Source organism: Dioszegia hungarica, assembly GCF_025882075.1.
Source record: "Dioszegia hungarica strain PDD-24b-2 chromosome Unknown MKK02contig_8, whole genome shotgun sequence".
Lineage (NCBI taxonomy): Eukaryota > Fungi > Basidiomycota > Tremellomycetes > Tremellales > Bulleribasidiaceae > Dioszegia > Dioszegia hungarica.
In genome coordinates, this window is record NW_026515770.1 from 207,264 (window position 1) to 226,225 (window position 18,962).

Here is an 18,962-nt window from a genome sequence, read left to right on the forward strand (position 1 = left end):
CTTCACATCGGACACCGAATACCAGATCGGGCGGACAGTTTCCCTTGTGCGCCTGTGTGGGATGAGATCATCATACATGAAGTAGATGTCCCAAATCATGCTTCTTCTTGCTTGGTTTCTGCCTCTACACCAAACATGCCCTTGACAGCGTCCCAGCTTGATGCTCCGCCCTGCGACGTCAAGCGGTCTTGTATTTCGGCTGAAGTGAGCCAGGCCCATGATTTCCAAGACGCCGATGATGATGGTGATGGTTCGCCTGATAGTATGTGTCCCCGGAGGAAGAATATCTTGTGGATGAGCTGGCAACTGACGTCTTACGTGGCTGAACAACTCACTCTGTCTTCTCCTTGCCTCACGACCCCGACCGGCTTCTTTGTGACCACCCAGCTATTCATCCCCCTGCCCCCCATCTCTCCGTCAACGCCCACCAATCCCCTCTTCACAGCCTCATCCAGCGCCTCCCCCTTCTTCACTTCTGTCCTTGGAAACTCCCACCTCCCTTCCCGCTGCACCAAACAATACACCTCGTCCTCCGGCATCCGCTCCAAACTCCGCTCACCCCGTTCCGAATCCGCCTTGACCCAATGATCCCGCTCCATCACTTCCACCTCCAATTCCGCTGGGAGATCGCCCACGTCCGGTTCTTTGCCCGCTAGACGGGGTCCAAACGCCTCGACATCGGAGGCGTGCTGGGACCGCTGGAACCGCCGGAGAGGGAGGGAGCCGGGTTTGAAGTAGAAGGAGGTGGGGACCGGGTTGGAGAGTGCGGAGCGGAGACGAGCGTTGTAGGCGTGATATGTCGATTCGAGGGGCGTGGGGGTGGGTGTGAGGAGAGGCGGGCGGGAGAGGAGGAGGGCGGCCCGGAGGGGTGGAGTGGAGGTCGATGAGGAGGAGCGGGATTGGCTCTGGAAGGCTGACGGTCAGCACTTGTGTCTGTAAGGCTATCGGTACTCTGAGTGAGATAGAGCGGTCCTCAGTGGTGTCGGACATACCTGTACGAGACGAGCCAGAGAGCACCCTAGGGAGAGATCGAGAAGGACCGGACATTGTGAGTATGGACGGTCCGAAGTCTTACTGGCGAACCGAGGTGAGTCCTAGCGCTTTTCCAGGTGATGGGAGGGTCAGCTTGCAAGATCGATCCCGGCAGTCTGCAGGCGATGTAGGGGGAGCTGAGTGTGGGTGGCTTCGGTCTGTGGGAGAAGTGAGAGAAGGTGAAAGTATATAATCAAGGTCCGCAGAGGAAATTTCAGTGGATCAGGTATTCTGATTAGCTTTGTATACTCCCGCTATTGAATTGCTTGGAAGCACGTGGCGAATTTACTAATCACCATCCCCGCGGCCGACATCTTGCATCTTGGAAGATTCTCAGCTCGAGCGACCGCCTTTGCCTGTATATCTCGATTGCCCATACATCATACACCCCGGCATAGCACCACTCTTGTTTTGAGCAGCCGAGCTAGATCTCTGGCTTACCTCCGTAGATCGGAGCGATCAGCACGATACTTTATCGACTATCTCTCGCCCGGGCAGTCCTCCAACCCACACTCCTTCTTTCCTCGCATCAGACATCTTCCACTAGGACCTATCGCCCAGTACCCTCTCGCCGACAACCCAATAGAATCCCCGTCGCAAAGCGGCTACCGTCAAAGAAAGTGCAGAAGGTCGGCCAAAGAGTACTCCCAAAACTCACATCCCCTCGCCCCTCTAGACCTCGCTCCGGCGTTACACCTATCTCTTGGCGTGCACGCAGGATGGATGCTGCATCTCACGGACTCAGTCAGGCGGCTGGCCCGTCCTCACACCTCGGCGGCATCACCGCTGCTCTCGATCGGCTGACAACACACGCGGCTGCCCTCCCGCCCAAGTCGGACCTCAGCTTCCACCGGACTCTCGATCGGAAGTTCGCCAAGTCTGTCGATGGGACCAGCAATCGATTGCTCGGGCTTACGGAGCAGCTGTTGACGCTCGTAGAGGGGGATACGAGCCGGCCGAAGGCTGGTGTCAAGGGCAAGGGGAGGAGCAAGCTGGCGGATGAGCAGGATGCGGTGGAGGGGTTCAGGCGGAGCGTTGGGAATGTGATTGACGGGCTGCTGGAGGATGCTGTGAGCTTCAAGCTGCATGTCTGTATGCGATATCCGAGCTAATTCTGTAGGACTCGCGGCTGGACGATGTCTCTGGTCAGAAGAAGAAGGCCGCGATCCAGATAGACCCCCGCATGGCCGCCGCTGCCTCACGGAAGCTTCCCGGCCCCTTTGCTCCCTATCCCGCTGGCAAAAATGGCCAAGGTCGACTCGCATACGACCTCATGTTTGCCGACGTCGACAAGCCGCAGCTCCTCTTCCCCGACGCGCCCAATACCGCTCACAACCAACCCTGGACCCCTACCCTCGCTACCAAACCCCACTCCATGGTCCCGCTCGACCACCCCATATCTACCGCCGGCCTCCTCTCCCCCACTTCCGCCGCAGATATCAAAGAGGCTGAACTCCGGAAACGAAAAATCCGGGAGAGGGAACACCCGTACTGGTATGAAACGCAGCACCTGCCGTACCCTACCCGGATGTTCGAGGTGGCCGCTCCTATCCCGCCGGTCGAGATGGAGGATTGCCCGTTGGTATTTGTGAATACGCCAGAGACGCTGGAGGAGATGGTTGGGTACTTGAGGGAAGCCAAGGAGATTGCGGTGGATCTGGAACATCACTCGACAAGGTCGTATTTTGGCTTTACGTGCTTGATGCAGATCTCAACGAGGGAGAGGGATTGGGTCGTGGATACGTTGAAGCTGAGAGGGGAGATTCGGGAAGGAAAGTTTGGGGATGTCATGGTGGACCCCAGTATCGTCAAGGTCAGCTTCGACTTCTATAAGCTGATGATCAAGCTGACATAACAGGTCTTTCACGGTTCAGATTCGGACATCCTCTGGCTGGAGCGGGACTTTGATATCTACATCGTCAATCTGTTTGATACATATCATGCTACAATGGTCTTGAGTGAGCTAGCCCTGCACGATTAATCTCTAGGCTGAGCTGACATGCAGACTTCCCCTCGCACTCGCTTGCCTCCCTCCTCGCCCGGTACTGCTCTGTCACCGCCGACAAGCGCTATCAAATGGCCGATTGGCGTATCCGACCCCTCCCGCAAGCGATGATCGACTATGCGCGATCTGACACCCACTACCTTCTCTACATCTACGACCACCTTCGCAATGCCCTGCTCGAGATGTCTTCCAGACCCTCCACTCCCCAGCCTGGACCGTCCGCAGACGCTTCCACACCAGCGCAGGACGCTCTACGGAAGAGCCTCCGACAGAACCCCCAAGCGGCGCTCAGGCAGGTATTGGAATTATCGGCGGAAACGGCGATGAAAATGTATGAGCGGGACGAATACCAGACGGATGGGCGGGGATCGGGCGGATGGAAAAGTCTCCTCAAGAAGAGTCTGCCGCCTGATAGTGAGGATACGATCGAGGCGGCGGTGATGATTGCGTTGCACAAGTGGCGGGATGATGTTGCGAGGAGGCTGGACGAGTCGCCATTGTGAGTTCCAGATCACGGGACAAGTTAAACGTAAGCTAACGAAGACAGCTGGGTCATGCCGACCGATATCATCCGCCAAATCGGTATTCTTCGGGTTCCGAAACGCGACTTGATTGCGCGAATACTTCACGCCAAGAAGATGCTCGCGAAGGATATGGCGGATGATGTACTCCAGGTGGTCGTTGCGGCTCGGAATGAGTGGACCGCCAACCCGCCGGCACCGAAGGAGAAGACTGCCACAACGGATCAAGGTCGGCGGAATCCGTACGCCCCGCGCCTTCGTCCCTCATCTCCCCGCCCCCATGCTTCATCCCCAAGCGCCCGCAGTCCGTCTCCACGACCCCGCGCTCCGTCTCCACCCCCAGCTGTGAGACCTCCGGCCGAAAGACAAGCCCCACCGTCTACCTTCTCGAGACCCTCCCCCGTGGATTCGCTCTGGGCCTCGCTGGAAGCTGTCCAGCCAGCCTCCAAGCCAAAGTCCCAATCGGCCCTCTTTGGAAACACCGTCCCCGCTCGCCGATCCCCATCTCCTCCCGCCCGACCCAAGTCTTCCCTCTTCGGCTCGACAATGCCCGCACAGCGTCCGACCAAACAGGCTTTCGGGCTGAAGAAGCGGGAAATGTCGCCTTCGTTCGATCTCGTCAGTCGGCGTATCGCGGAGGAGATCCATCCCGGTTCGGCGGCGGCAACAGGGGACGAGGATATGGGCGAGGCGGTACAAGTTGCGATACCTGCTATATCGAGCCAGACACTGCAGCCCGAGACTGTACCGTTTGTGCCTGCTGCGAAGCGGACGGGGTTCACGGCGCTCAAGGAGATTGCGGCGGCATCCCGGGCCAAGGTAGCGGCGGAGAAGGCAGCGCAGCGGGCGCCGAGCCCAGTTGCTGGCGGAGCAATGTTGGCGGAGGCGGAGGGGTCATCTTCGGCGGCTCCGATCAAGCCGGCGCACAAGTCCAGGGACGAGATCGTCCAGGTCAAGCGGCAGAGGAAGAAGCCGGCCGCCAAAGCTGCAGCTGCTTCCACCTCGGCCACCGGTACACCTTCGGCCCCGTCGACATCCCAGTCTGGTACCGTCGACGTGGACACTACCGCGCCCAAAAAGGTCAAGAAGCCAAAATCGAAGCCGGCCGCACATGGGGATATCCCCGTCTTTGACTATGCGACAGAAGGGAATCTGCTGGATCAGCCGAACGCGCCTCCACGGGCGGGTGACGAGGACGGGCCGAAAAAGAAGAAGAAGAAGAAGGATAAGCCAAGGCCTCTTGATGCGCCTCCTCCAGGTGCGTCTCTTTCAAAATTGATCGATGGCAAGTGGAAAGAAGCTGATGGGGCAGTGATGATCCAGACTCCGGACTTTGGGAAGATGCCGAGGGATATGTCGCAGCCTAAAGCAGGAGCAAAGTCGAGGACTTTTACTTGTTGATGCGCGGTCGGCGGTAGATGGAGTGCCTGGACCTGTATATACCACTCGATATCACTTGACCACTCGATATCACCTGAACGGGTTGAGCAGATGCCACATTGATTGTTCAGTGACCACCATGCTCTTTTATGAGATCTAATGAAAAAGTCCGAATGAGGCAATTTGTCCTAATGCCAAGCCATCCCCTTCCTTAATCAAAACAACTCGTCAGATCCGCGACATCCCACTCCTTCTCACCTTATCTCTATCCCGATATTACTCCGCTATCTATAGTCATCTGCCGGGAACACATACACCACGCCCGACGAGAATCTGTCCGTGAAGGACAGACACAGCGCCACGCGCAGACATGCAAAGCAGCATAGACCCGGACTTGCTTATTGCAGACGATTCCCGCCAAGGCGAACACGACTCCAAGGTCGGTATACGCGCGGAACCTCGGACGGCTTATCCCGACTACGGCGGCCAGATCTTCCATGGTCTCTCGCCTCCGCCGAGCGCGCGTGAGACCGCATTGGGAGGTGGCGGTGGCGGCGGTGGCGGGGAGACACTGCATGGATACGGAGGCGGAGAAGAAGGCAGAGCTTTAGGCCCAGGAGAGTATCGGAGAGCAGGAGACGAGCGGGAAGGGTATGATTTCAAGATACCGCCGACGCCGGTGAGCGGTAGCGGGGCCGGAGCGAGCGAGACCAAGAAGGAGGGGAAGGAGAAGGGGTCAAAGAAGAAAGGCCAGGCGAAAGAGGGGGCGGAGAAAGTCAAGCGGACGAGGCAGAGTCGTGAGTTCCTGATTGACATCGGTGGGATTCTTGGCTGATCGTGTACAGAGAGCTGCGATCGTACGTTCCGCGCGCGATCTGAAGGCCAAGAGATGTCAAGCTAATGACTCTTCCAGCTTGTCGAGCTCGCAAGTAAGCCTACTTCCCCTCATGCCTGCCTCCTACGGCCAGCTGACTGCCGCAGGGTCAAGTGCGATCAACCGCCCCCTGATGCAGAGAAGGACTCGAGGGGCAGAGTCCCATGCTCGCACTGCGTACAGCTGCACCTCGACTGTAAGCTCTCCGGGCCAAGTCTTGTGATGGGCACAGCACTAACGGATGGCAGGCACGTATGAATACCGACCCAAGAAGCGAGGACCGCCGAATCTGTAAGCTCTCCTTGCTCCTGGCTGCCCAGAGGCTGACATGCAGATACGTCAAGCGCTTACAAGCGGAGCGGACTGACTCAAACGATGAAAGCGGCCCTTTTGACAACTACCCCACTCCAATCATGTCAAATACACACTTCCCCGTCGATCGGGACCGCTCGCCCCCGCTCGCACATCGCGAGCTGCTGCACAATCCAGGCCTTCACCCTGCGATGTCAAGCTCGTATGCGTACCCTCCTCCAGAGGGGTACCACCCGCCCAGCGGACCAGGCGGGACACTGAGCAGCCAAAACTCATATGGCGGCTCGGCACTCGCTCCGCCCGGCCAAGGCCACCCGAACTACATGGGCAAGAATATCACGTCAGTATGGGACGAGACACTGCACCGTGCGGTGGCGGCGACCAGCTCATCCTCCTCACATCGCCCGTACAGCCCCGAAGACCGGTTCGGCGGCGGCTACTCTGAGCGGGAGGCGCCGCGGTATTCTGCCGGTCTATCGCCCAGCCTCCCAACGTCTACCCTCACACCCCGCGGTCCACCGAATCAGCGATATCAGCTCTCCCCTTCCTTCTCTTCTCCGCAGTATCCACACCACCCGTCCAATCCCACCAACATACTCGATCAGGTACTCCCGCGCGGTCTGCTCCTGCACGTCGTCGACCTGTATTTCGACTATATCTACGCGCTTATCCCCGCCATCCATCGTCCGACGTTCATGCGCGATCTGGCGAACCATCGGGAGGACCGCGAAGGCGAAGAAGAATGGACGCATATGGTGTTGATCCTGGTGGCGGCGACGCTGGTACAGGTGCCAAGAGCGTTTGTGCCGCTCCCGAGAAGCGAAGTCAAGGCGCTCGCGGAGCATTGTTATCAGCTTACAAGGGAGTTCCAGAGTAAGGACTGGCAGTCGGTCAGCTTGGAGCGATGTGAGTCTTCCGCATGCCATACGCCACCGGGAGAGGGGCTGATGTAGCAGTAACGACGGGTTACTTGTGAGTTCCGCTGTGACGAGCTTTGATTGCGCGGGATGTCAGCTGATCATCAGGGTATTGTAAGTCCCCAGAGCGATCCGGCGGTCCCACCAAATGTAGCCAGCTGAAGATGCAGTATTACAGCTAATTTCCTGGGCTACCATTATGTCGGGTGGTCCCTCTGCGGCGCAAACACTGCGACTCTGATCCGCTTGAAATTGCACCAGGAATCCGTCAGTCTACCCCTCTGAAGCTATTGTCCTGGGCATATCCTCGGTGAATGGACCGGTTGCTGACTGGGCAGACCTACGCGAATATGCCGCCCATCGAGCGAGAGTTCCGCCGCAGGCTTTTCTGGCTGGCATTTGGGAGCGACCGCTCGACTTGTGCGGTCGATGGGCTTACCACGCTCTTTGCGGAGGACGAGTGCGATGTCGAGTTGCCCAGCGAGCTGTGAGTCTGAGTCATGACGCGTTATCTTTGGAGGGGGATGCTGATACAAGCAGGGATGACGAGTACATCACGGAAGATGGATACCTTGAGCAACCGCCTGATACCGTCCCCCTCATCACTGGGTTCAACTACATATCCAAGATCTTCCGCCGTAAGCGTTTGGTCTTGTGTGCGTGAGTGAAGGCTGACCACCAGTATCTGGTCAAGTCATGGTCCGTCGTCGACAAGATAGAAGATCCCCGCCATCGGGCATCATGCTCCAGATGCGCCTTACCGAGGTTTCGGACCTCTACGATCAGATCATGTCGATGATGGATGATTGTCCCGAAGCGCTGCGTCTCGACTGGGATAGCGATACTCGATCCGTAGCGTGAGTATCGCCAGTACGCAGCTGGAGAGTCAACGATAGGCTGACCGTACAGGAACTTCTCGGAAGATTGGGACGCTCACGCTTCGGCCGACATTCGGAGCTTATTCTTTGACCCGAAAGCGAGCAGGGCGGTCGCGAAGGATGCGTTCTTGGTCCAGCAGGCGAATATCTATGTGACTCAGGTATGCCTCCCGGCTATTGCCCTGGGGCCTCAGGCTGACCTTCCAGCAAATGGTCCGTTATATCACCCTCCAGTACCGGGACGACCTCCTAGCGCTCCGCCAGACCGAGCTTGTTGCCGCCAACAACACAAGGGAACCCAGTCTCGGCCCGCGTCGGCAGAGTAACAACAGCGCCAGGCGGGATTGGAGCCGTGCGATGTTCAGCGAGCAGCAAAAGGATCAGGTGGCGACTGATTTGTTGGGGATATTGCAGAAGATCCCGATTCAGGTTATTGGTGAGTCCCATCAGCCATCATGCAGGGGTGGGTAAGCGATTGTGCTAACAGGTTAGCGGTCAACTCGGCCCCGCTTGTTGTCAAGGTCCGATTTGTCGCTTCGACGCTGCTTGACGCTCTCACGGCGCCTTCGCCGAGTTTGCCGAATCCGACGGGTGAGCAGGCAAGGGCGGAGACAAGGACACAAAAGGCTCAGGGGTATCTCTGTGAGTGACTGGAAGTAGGGACCAGCGGTAGTAGAAGGGCAGTAGAGCTGACGGAGGTAGGGGATTTCTTGCGGATCTTGAGCGAGATTGAGGCTTTGTATAGTTTTGAGGAGAATACGGGAGGTGGGGGCGGAGCGGAGGGGCCGGTGGTGTGAGAAGGGCTTGTCAAAGCTGTGTTGGATCATCTGTTGGTTATTTTGCTGTCTTCTTGTAATGCAAGCTTGTGTGGGCTCCCGAGGGTACAGGAATGCGCTGTGTGATCGCCAAGATGCTGAGTGTCAGAGCCAAGGTCGCAGCATCAGCTCGATGTCGAACGCTTAGTCCCAAGTAATCCCCCGGAACCAGTACCTCTTGTTGCCTTGCCGACCCCGCGGGCCAGCAAGATGGAGATGCAGCCTTTGATTCAGCCTCTCGCTTCACACATCATTCTCCCTATCCCCACACATTCCTACGAGTTTGACTGCTCGCGAAGTCGAGACTCGATAAAGCTGCTCTCATATATACCTGGCTGGGCTTCCCTTCGTCCCTTCTTCGAGGTCTTCCCCCGAGAACGATGTCGCAACCATTCCCTCAGCCCTCCTTTCTCGCCCTTCCAACCTTCGCCCAGGCTCCATCTATCGCTGGTGGCACCGCCGCGAGCTCATCCTCATCTAAGGGCCTGCACCTACCCAGCGGTGCCGCAGCCCCGCGGAAACGGAAGCCCTATCCTAACGCTAAATCCGGACCGCAGGGCAAGCGGAAAAAGTCGGGCGTAAATGACAGTAGGGAGCTGGATGAGCGGGACGACGTGGATGAGGCGGATCTGGTAGGAGCAGCAGAAACGGCGGAAGGGGGCCGGGGTATGAGGGAGATGGACGAGAATTATGATGAGGTGGAAGAGGACGAGGGGGACGAGGAGGTTTTGCAGGTTGATGACGGAGCGGGAGTCATTGCGGGAGCGGTCGATAGCGGGGTGGCAGCAGCAGGAGCGGGTAGGGCTGGAGCTGCGGGAAGGGCAGGGAGAGGAGGTAAGAAGGGGGCATTGGTGGATGTTGATCTGGAGGCTGTGAAGGCTAGGGGGAAGGCGATGAAGGGAGATCAAATGTCAGTCGGCTGGACAGCAGTCTGTCTACTCTCGTCGTGCTCTCCTATACCGAGCAATAGCCGATGGTACATGTGGCCTGACATGAGCTGACTTGCATAGGGCTCTGAGAGACGTCCTGGATCCAGAAGCTGCAAAGCGTTTCGACGCGTTCACCTCGGTCGTCATCCCCGTCAAAGCTATCAAGAAGGTGCGCAGCTCTACGATCTATCGGTCGATCATACATCAGCAGCTGATGCCCTTAGCTCAACAGGGAGATGTATGATCAGACGGCAGATCCTACACTGCGGTACATGGGTGGTCTAGCCAAGATCTTTGTCGCCGAAGTGGTCGAGATTGGTATGTGGACTTCCTTTTCCCGGCCAGGTCCAAATCGCCTTCCGCCATGCTCAAGATGATCCACCAATCTGTAGAATCCAGCTGACGATACAGCGAAAGACCTTCAGCCGCGCTCAGATCACCCGACCGGTCCGCTCAAACCATATCATCTCAAGCTTGCCCGACAGGTCCTAGAGGAGCGAGGAATGCTCGAATCTTCGACGAGCCGGGATAGTGCGGTCCTTAGACCCAGAAAGTCGTTGTTTAGGCGATGAGACGGCGTTTAGTGAGCTGTATCGACAAGTTGTAAAAAGTCTACCGTCTTGTATGTATCGGGTATCCCATTACAGCAAAACATGACTGCCGCGTCGCGGGCGTCGAGCTGGACCTATATGTATCACATCGACGTATGACATCCCCTACAACATCTTTGACATGCTGCCGAGCTTGCAGTCGTCTCTAGACGAAACTACGGTTATAATATCATCCCCGCCACGCCCAAATATGTCGGTTGAAGAAGGAGCTAGAGTATCCATACCGTCGTGAATGAGTCGCAGTTGCATTTACTACCGGGCACCCTCCTTCGCGTGCTGACTGGAAGAATGCACGCCGTTCCTGTCACTGAGAAGATGTCAGCCGCACCGACTCCGTGTTATGCCTGCTCCACGTTCGGTTCGTGTCCATATTCCTGGTTTGACAATGCGCATGAGGTACTGCGGGGGAGTCGTCTCATACACACGACATCGCTATCAGTGACGAACAACTCACCTACCTGCTTCGAACGCCGCAGACCCGCTGTATTCAGGCTGACCATGGTAGTCGCTGAAGTCAGTAATGACTCTGAGCCTGTCTGGAGAAGCCGTGTGGAAAGAGTTTGAATTCGAGTACGCGACGTGCGTCGACACGCTGCCATGGAGAGCCAGGGGGCCTATCTTACTCTCTGGTGTACAATCAGCGGGCGGGGAACTGTCACAGGAAAACACGGTGGGGATGACAGTCAGGCCAAGGATCGTTCAGCTATCAGAGGGTCGAGTGGAGGCATGTCATCGTGATTTCTCCAGACCAATTGCAGACGGGTGTGATCAGGCCAAAGAGACTTCGTCAGTCGTGAACGCTTCAAGCAGCCACGTATCACCGTATCGATAAGACCAGCTATCCGACTCATAGCTCCGGCAGGCGAGGCGTCAGATTCAGATCGTTGGGATCCTCGTGACGCACTTGGCTTGGCAATACAAGCCTTAAGAGGGAGCAGCAAGCTTGCCGACGACTAGGTCAGATAGTGATCTGGTGCGCGAGCAGCTGGCAGGTCATCTGGCACAAACGCTTCTGTGGCACTGGTGTTCCCCTTCGACTTGCGTCTACGCGATCGATCACTCCGCCCGGATTCAGCTCATGGTTGACTCTGTGCTAGGGGCCAGGACAAGATCTACTTACCGTATCACACGTGATGGCCGAGCAGTGAAGTGTAAGGAAGCTCGGATCGGCCGCATTAAGGGGTCCGCCGACTGAGGAATGTGTAGCTAGAGGTTAGCTTCCGACGGAAGAGGCACTGTCACGTGGCTCTGGTTGACGCGACTTGCTTTCGCTCGAGCGCGCCGGTGGAGGCGATCTTGAATTTGCCTCTCTTCCTTCTGCCCTTCCTCCACCCTTCTACAGCCCTTTTGTATCAGGTATTAGACCACCACAATGACCCTAGGCAAACGCAGACTGGATGACTACCACGACGAACTTCCCCCTACGCTTCCACCAAAGCGACAGGCAGCCATCCCCGACTCCGCCTCCGAGACATCAGATATCGACGAGCCCAAGGAGATCGCCCCTGCGACTGCTGGACCCTCCCGCCCCTCCCGTCCGGACTCGTTCAACACACCTACAGCAGCCGGAGGGCGTACATCAGGGTTCGCCAGACCTCAGAGTATCTTGCATCCCAAAGCGGCGACAACGCCTAGCGTGGTTGCTTCAGTCGGAAGGGGAGGTAAGCTACAGTATGAGGTAGCGAGCAGCCCGCAGGACGCAACATACTACTGTGTGCAATGGTGAGCTACCATCTCGGCAGTGCTCGACGTTGGAGCTTGTAGCTGACAACTTCAGGAGGAAGCCCCAAACGAAGAAGGTAAGCTCCAGTCATAGATCGGTGCTATATCAAGCTGACATTAGCAGCATAGTACGTCTTCTGTTTAGATGACGACATTTCATAAGTCACCTCGCGATGTAGCTGACCGGGACAGAAACATGGGACGGTGACGCCTTCATTCGTATGTCGGGCAATAAGGTCGCGCTTCTGAATGAAGATGGAGGAGACCAGTAGGCTCCCAGCCATGATCAAGCTTGCTGGTTCTGACTGTACAGTATGGCTTCTGCAACGGTCGGTGGAGGTGAACCCATGAACGGGACACCAATGCGCATCGGATGCTATGAGATCGAAGTCGACCGGAAAGTCTCATACGATGAGTAAGTGCAGCGAATTGATCAACATGCCAGAAGGGGGTCTCGACTGAACCTGCTCAGATTCTGCAAATCCACTTGCATTCTCAACAAGAACACAGCCGTCAAGGCCATACCAAACGCCTACTCCCCAGCCGCCTTCCCTAAGACTTTCAAAACCCCCACCATGATCAAGCCCGCGCGAAAGATGCCAGGCTACCTCCCTGCTACTTCGACGGACGAGAATGACATGGTCACCGAGCCCGCTGGACCTTCCCGGGTCGTAGTTCCGCCCGTCAAGACATACCAGCCCGTGCCTGCTCAGAGCTTCTACGCCGCGCCGCCCAAGAAGATCGCCTCTAAGGTAGTCATCGGGGGTGGGAGCGCCAAGGACCGGGATCAGTGGGGAGGAGCTGTCTTCGACCCGAAGGCGGAGGGGGCCCTGGTGATGCAGAGACCGTCGGAGGCGGAGGCGAAGAAGCGGTCAGTTTGAGGATTACGAATGGCTATGAAGAGACACGCTTACATTCCCAGAGGCACCGAGCTCAACGACGTTGTTATGGACCCTCTCTTGGCAGCAAAAATGAGGGATCATCAAAGAGAAGGCGTCAAAGTAGCTATCTGAGGTATCGTAGATTAGCTATGAGCTGACCGTGCAGTTCATGTACTCTTGTGTTATGGGCTTGACCGGTGCCGAAGCGAATGGTTGTATCCTCGCGGACGAGATGGGTCTCGGTAAGACCTTGCAGACTATCGCGTTGATACACATGCTTCTGCGTAAGTCGTACCTCCCGAGAGTCAGACTTCTGCTGATGTGTAGGCCAATCCCCATTCAGAAATCAAGCATCGATGTGAGTACGATGCCCGTAACAGACGCCGAAAGACTTTCAGCTGATATTCAGCATCGGCAAGGCGCTAATTGTCTGCCCAGTAAGCTTGTGTGACAACTGGCGGAGGGAATTCACTAAATGGTACGCCTTCCGCTAAGCTCATTCCCTTACCGCGCGGTGACTCGCTGACGGGATAGGGTTCGTTCGCAAGACATCGGTGTGATCGTGGCAGATGGATCAGACCAGCAGATCAAGACTTTCGTCAGTCTACGCCGACTAGAATGTGAGGATCGCGCTGACTCTCCAGCTGAACTACAAGAGCCAGCACGTTTTGATCATAGGATACGAAAGAGTAAGCAGCCCCTTCAGTCAGCGGCGATCCTGATAGCAGGCTAACAACCAGTTACGCAAATATATGTGAGACCTAGCAGACGTAGCACTCGTTGCACCGTGCTGACTGGGCAGCAAAGCTTTAGCTTCGTGTCAGCCCCCAATCGATCTCATCGTATGCGATGAAGGCCACAGGCTCAAGACCAAGGAGAACAAGACGACCAAAATGTTTGACGCGCTGCGCACGACTCGGAGGATCAGTGAGTCGTACCTGCCCTGGATATGTTTCGTCACTGATGCCATCAGTCCTGTCCGGAACCCCGGTGCAGAACGATCTAGGCGAATATTGGGCGATGGTAAATTCTTATCGGCATGATAAGTGGGTCAAGCAGCTGACCCGCCAGGTTGATTTCTGCTGTCCTGGCCTGCTCGGTACATACAAGCAGTTCTTCAAGCACTATGAGAAGCCTATCACCCGGAGTCGAGAGGTCGGCGCTTCGACCGAGACCGTCGAGAACGGGAGGATGAAAGCAGACGAGGTCAGCTTCCTCACGGCTTTCAAAGTGGCGGAGTAGCTGATCAGTATAGTTGGGTAAGCTCTCGAAAGAGTTCGTACTGCGCCGAACGGCCGATGTTTTGAACAACTATCTTCCGCCCAAGCGTGAGTCCTACATCTTGGCTAGAGCTGACAGCAGACGAATATGTGCTGTTTGTCGCACCTTCGGAGCTTCAAATCAAGGTGTACAACAGTATCCTCTCGCCAAGTCTTGCTCAGTCGCTCGCCCGAGGAAGTGGAGCGGGTCAGCAGGGACTCGCGATGAGTGAGTCGTTGCGCTAACCACGCGGAGGCTAAGCTGATAATGCAGTTGACCTGCTGCGGAAGGTGTCGAATACCCCTTTGGTGAGACATTCGGCGATTTCCTTTGTCAGATCTGACTCCTCAGCTGCTGCGCAAGAAAGACGATGAAGGTTTCAAGAGCGGTGATATCGGAGACGCCACCGAAGCTGCACTCGAAGTCATACCTCGAGACCTACACATGCGGGACGTGACCGTCTCCGGTGCGTTCCGCTCCATGTCTCTTGCCATATCAAAAACTGACCAATACAGGCAAGCTCTCTCTCCTCGACCGTATGCTGTTCGAGCTTCACAGCACCACCAAAGAGAAGGTTGTCGTCGTCTCAAACTGGACTGCTACACTCAACATCATCCAGGAGATCGCCAAGAAACGCCATTGGCCCTACATGCGCCTCGACGGCTCTACCGCTGCCAAGGAGAGACAAGGTCTTGTGGACTCCTTCAACAGGGAGACCAGGGATCAAAGCTTTATCTTTCTGCTTAGTGCTAAGGCTGGAGGAGTGGGGCTGAACCTCATCGGGTAAGCTGACAGTCTTTGTATTTCGCTGGGGGCGTGGCTAACCCTGCAGCGCGTCGCGATTGATACTTTTCGACAGTGACTGGTGAGTACCTCTGCGCTGTAATCCGAGAGCGTAGATTGACCAAGCAGGAACCCGTCCACCGATCTCCAGGCGATGGCTCGTATACATCGGTGAGTCTGATGTTTCATTAGTTGGTTCCACGCGTAGCTTATGTCGCAGTGACGGCCAGAGGAAGCCCGTCTTCATCTATCGACTTCTCACGACCAACACGATCGACGAGAAGATCTATCAGGTGAGCGGACTTCTCCTCGCCGTGGCTATGCCGCTCGCCGCTGACGTCCAGCGCCAAATTACCAAGACTGGCCTCTCGGACCAGATGCTGGACCAGAAGCAGGGCAAGGATAGCAAAGACTGTGAGTCCACGCCTGGAACCAAGGACGGCGGGAGCAAAGCTGACATTACAGCCTTCTCGCCGGCGGAATTGAAGGATATCTTCACCCTCAAATTGACTACAGATGGCTGTCAAACCCGTATGTTTAGCTGGTCCCTTCACGATAGCGGCAAACACAGCTGACGAATCAGACGACTTGCTCCAATGCGATTGTCAGACCAGACCCGAGTCGGATCCTTTGTCTGAGCGGGAGGAGAACCTGCCCAGTCCGGACAAGGCGAGTGCGTCGGACGATGAGGATGACGTACCTAAGGGGTTCGTCAACGCTTCTCAGTATGACCCGACCCCCGTAAGTTCAACGTTTCCTGTACAGCACAGGCAATAGGCTGATTTCTTAGACCGCCAAGATGGTCAAAAAGGTCAGCTATCTTACTGGGGTCTACTAGGAGGACGAGCTGACAGATCCAGCAAGCCGTGGAACAGCAACAAAAGCTCGCCGCGCTCAAGGCATGGACGCACTACGATGGCTTGTCATTCAATTCGTACAAGACGCTAGCCGACCCCCTCCTCTACAATACTATCTACAGCCACTCTGCGCCAAAAGACGTTGCTAGCTCCCCGGCGGCCATCGAGGACGTTTCCGACTCGGAATTCGACCTCGGTGCGACCAAGAAGAAGGCGCCCGTCAGGCCGGCCACGGTCGACAGCGACGATGACGATGACACACGCGCCGACCGGGTGATGGATAGCGCTGGTGAGGAGGACGAGGCTGAGTTGTCTGAGGAAGAGGCGAAGGTGCAGAAGAAGGGCAAGGGCAAGGCGAAGGGGAAGAAGGTGATCCCGGCGAGTTCGAGGGGTCTTGTCAGTCAAGACGCCAAGCAGTACTCGTTGGCCAAGATCGCAAAGCAGGGCGGGACGGGGAGGGTCATGTTTGCGTTCGAGAAGGTCAGCTCGAGCAAGTTGATCACGAGCAGGGAGGGGAGTGTGGAGGTGGGGAAGCTGGCGAAGGAGGATGATTGAGAAGCGGGGTCGGGGAGGGTATAGACAATCATTCGGGACACATATTCCGCTGTAGCATAATCACATACTCGATCGCTCTGACCCTGTACTTAGCCTCATGTAGATGTCATGCTTAGCTTCTCCTGTGCAATGTGGACGAGATGTTCGTCTAAGCACTCTCTCACAGCGGCCGTGGCTTGACCAAGACTTATACGTAAGGCGTTTCAGAAAGTTTCGGAAGCGGGATGAGATCTCGGATCTATTTTTGGGTAAGCGGAGCTCCGCTTCTCGCTGGTCCGCCCATCAGCTGAATTTCAAAGTCGAGTAGAAGGTTGTCGGGGTCAGAGGCATTGAAGGTGCTCTGCACATCACACTTCCTAGCGCGAGGAGACTTTAAGCAGATAGCACAGCGAAGATGGAAGCTCCGCGGGTGGACAATCAGCTCGATATGGAGAAGGAGGAGAAGCGGGTGGTGCGAAAGCTGGATCTGATCTTGATGCCAATCCTGACGATCACGCTGGGTTTGCAGGTATGTCCCAAGATGATTAGGACACAGGCGTAGTGATGGGGAATATGCTGATGCAATGAAGTACTACGACAAGGCAGTGCTGGGCAGCGCTGCGGTGTTCGGGATCCTGCCTGATCTCGGGCTGATCGAGACTGTCAACGGCGTATCATCGACCACCAAGTACTCGACCGCTACTGCTGCTGTATGTTCCTCTCATCTCAGACTATAGCCAGACTACTGATCAACAGTTCTATTATGGCTACATCGTTGCCGTGCTCCCCATGGCCCTGCTCTTCGCCCGCCTGCCCCTCCCGCCCGCCTGTGCCGCCGTCGTCGCCATCTGGGGCGTCGTCTGCATCTGTACCGTCGCATGTTCCAACTACGCCGGCTTTGTCGCTCAGCGCTTCTTCCTGGGTCTGATTGAAAGTGCGGTCAGTCCGGCGTTTGTGACTGTCACTTGTCTGTGGTATAAGCCAGAAGAGCAGGCAGTGCGGATCGGGGTGTGGTATTCTGCTACCGGGGTAAGCTGATTTGTTCTGTCCTCTGGTAAGCAGAGCAATCAGCTGATCGGATAGCTCTTCTCTATGATATCTGGTGTGATCAACTTTGGGATCGGCCATAACGATCTACAGCAGCAGTGGAAAGCGCTGTAAGTCTTGCTCCTGCGGTCTCGTTTCCAGCGCCCGAGCTGACCGCTTAGCTACTACTTTGCAGGGGCAGTCACCATCGCCTGGGCAGTCCCCATTTACTTCCTCCTCCCGGCCTCGCCTCTCCACCCAGGCCGCTTCTTCTCCGAGCGAGAGAAGGAGGTCTTGGCATACCGGTCCCGCCAGAACCCGTTTGGAAAAGATCGTCAGCCTTTCAGTCTCCCGCAGTTTGTGGAGGCTGTATCGGACTGGAAGACTTGGATGTACCTCCTTATGGCGACTGCTATCTATGTGAGTCTGCGTTCGAGTCGGATGACCCGATACTGGGACTGCGAGCTGACTGGTAGATCTGCAATGGCGCTGTCACAGCCTTCGGGGCGCGCATCATTCAAAGCTTTGGATACTCTTCACTGCAGACGATCGCACTGGGCATCCCAGGCGGGTTCTTCACCTGCATCACGATCTACTTGTTCACCTATCTCTCGCAACGATTCAAGAATAGCAGGACCTATGTAAGCACAATTGACTTTGTCCGGGCCCGAATGGAGCTGATTTCAACAGATGCTCCCGATCTCGTGCGTACCCGTCATTGTCGGAGCTATCACCATCTGGAAAGCTCCGTGGTCACCTACCGCCGGGCCGTTGATCGGCTACTATCTCGTTGCTGTGAGAAACGTTGACTGAGCTCACCCTCGCCCTAACTAAGCTGACTATTCAGACTTTCGGTGCACCCTATGTCCTCCTCCTCTCGATCGCTCAGGCGAATACTGCCGGGTCCACCAAGAAAGCTACAGTGGTGAGCTATGCAACGAGCCTGATTGTTGTACGATAGCCAGCTGACTCTCTAGTCCGGCTTCATCTTTATCGGCTACAACGTTGGCAACATCGTCGCTGCGTACCTCGTCTTCACCCAGGAGGTCACCATCAAGTACCGCTCGACCTGGATCGCCGTTATTGTTTCGATGGTAGCTGCGAGTCTCATGTCGCTGGTCCTTCGTTGGGCCTTCAAGCGGGAGAATAAGAGGCGAGACGCCCTGCCGCCCAACGCGAGCAGAAACTCAGTGGAGGCTCCAGAAGAGAGGGACGAGAAGGATCTACCGGGGGTATCGCGCGGCGGAGTGATGCCGCCCGTGCTGTCGGGAATGGAGGATTATAGGGATCGGACAGACAGGGAGATCTCAGAATTCAGGTACTCGTTGTAAGTAGTTCACGACGCAGATAGGTTGACTTCACAATCAAAATGCGTATCATATGCTACAATAATCAATAATCATGTATATACAAGACCTGTCAATATCCGATCGCTCTGTCCGCCTCGGCTCTCGCAAATCGCTCTACGAGTCTCATCCAGCCTCCTGCTTCGCCGTCCCCAAAGTCGCCCGCAAGCTCCCCACCGCATATCGCCTCAATCACCGATGGGTGCCGAAGCAGCTTGAGCGCTTTGCACAGACTTGCGATACTTTCACCTGTCAAGGTCAGCTCGCTCGACGAGCCAT

General features: G+C 56.3%; 6 protein-coding genes across 6 annotated transcripts; 5 read left to right on the forward strand and 1 right to left on the reverse strand.

The window, feature by feature from the left end:
* Positions 1-95: 95 nt before the first annotated feature.
* Positions 96-1,047, reverse strand: MKK02DRAFT_43765 (uncharacterized protein; the record flags this gene model as incomplete). Its single annotated transcript, XM_053092602.1, has 3 exons — positions 96-170; positions 336-913; positions 993-1,047. 3 exons carry the CDS (start codon positions 1,045-1,047, stop codon positions 96-98), a joined length of 708 nt encoding a protein of 235 aa, XP_052944862.1.
* A 704-nt stretch (positions 1,048-1,751) lies between these two features.
* MKK02DRAFT_27517 (putative PM-scl autoantigen) lies at positions 1,752-4,959 on the forward strand (the record flags this gene model as incomplete). The annotated part of the gene is made up of 8 exons (XM_053087361.1): positions 1,752-2,120; positions 2,153-2,845; positions 2,891-2,990; positions 3,038-3,536; positions 3,585-3,800; positions 3,909-4,251; positions 4,285-4,816; positions 4,871-4,959. The coding sequence occupies 8 exons, from the start codon at positions 1,752-1,754 to the stop codon at positions 4,957-4,959; spliced, it is 2,841 nt and encodes a 946-aa protein (XP_052944863.1).
* Positions 4,960-5,308: 349 nt separating this feature from the next.
* On the forward strand, positions 5,309-8,716 carry MKK02DRAFT_43767 (fungal-specific transcription factor domain-containing protein; the record flags this gene model as incomplete). The annotated part of the gene is made up of 16 exons (XM_053092603.1): positions 5,309-5,735; positions 5,784-5,795; positions 5,852-5,867; positions 5,920-6,008; positions 6,061-6,103; positions 6,147-7,030; positions 7,081-7,096; positions 7,150-7,155; positions 7,212-7,308; positions 7,380-7,528; positions 7,582-7,679; positions 7,724-7,898; positions 7,951-8,080; positions 8,127-8,355; positions 8,412-8,561; positions 8,622-8,716. 16 exons carry the CDS (start codon positions 5,309-5,311, stop codon positions 8,714-8,716), a joined length of 2,616 nt encoding a protein of 871 aa, XP_052944864.1.
* A 398-nt stretch (positions 8,717-9,114) lies between these two features.
* MKK02DRAFT_32591 (uncharacterized protein) lies at positions 9,115-10,235 on the forward strand (the record flags this gene model as incomplete). The annotated part of the gene is made up of 4 exons (XM_053088534.1): positions 9,115-9,644; positions 9,745-9,832; positions 9,888-9,981; positions 10,075-10,235. 4 exons carry the CDS (start codon positions 9,115-9,117, stop codon positions 10,233-10,235), a joined length of 873 nt encoding a protein of 290 aa, XP_052944865.1.
* Positions 10,236-11,646: 1,411 nt separating this feature from the next.
* Positions 11,647-16,332, forward strand: MKK02DRAFT_43769 (SNF2 family N-terminal domain-containing protein; the record flags this gene model as incomplete). The annotated part of the gene is made up of 29 exons (XM_053092604.1): positions 11,647-11,996; positions 12,052-12,073; positions 12,118-12,124; positions 12,189-12,264; positions 12,310-12,411; positions 12,469-12,867; positions 12,919-12,997; positions 13,044-13,161; positions 13,205-13,235; positions 13,287-13,355; positions 13,412-13,475; positions 13,522-13,566; positions 13,618-13,631; positions 13,680-13,804; positions 13,851-13,900; positions 13,949-14,083; positions 14,133-14,205; positions 14,240-14,365; positions 14,411-14,445; positions 14,489-14,603; positions 14,653-14,920; positions 14,970-15,002; positions 15,050-15,091; positions 15,141-15,213; positions 15,265-15,334; positions 15,386-15,451; positions 15,504-15,661; positions 15,711-15,731; positions 15,781-16,332. 29 exons carry the CDS (start codon positions 11,647-11,649, stop codon positions 16,330-16,332), a joined length of 3,318 nt encoding a protein of 1,105 aa, XP_052944866.1.
* Positions 16,333-16,726: 394 nt separating this feature from the next.
* On the forward strand, positions 16,727-18,668 carry MKK02DRAFT_43770 (major facilitator superfamily domain-containing protein; the record flags this gene model as incomplete). Its single annotated transcript, XM_053092605.1, has 9 exons — positions 16,727-16,840; positions 16,902-17,021; positions 17,068-17,340; positions 17,395-17,468; positions 17,520-17,757; positions 17,814-17,978; positions 18,028-18,132; positions 18,185-18,262; positions 18,315-18,668. 9 exons carry the CDS (start codon positions 16,727-16,729, stop codon positions 18,666-18,668), a joined length of 1,521 nt encoding a protein of 506 aa, XP_052944867.1.
* Positions 18,669-18,962: the final 294 nt, after the last annotated feature.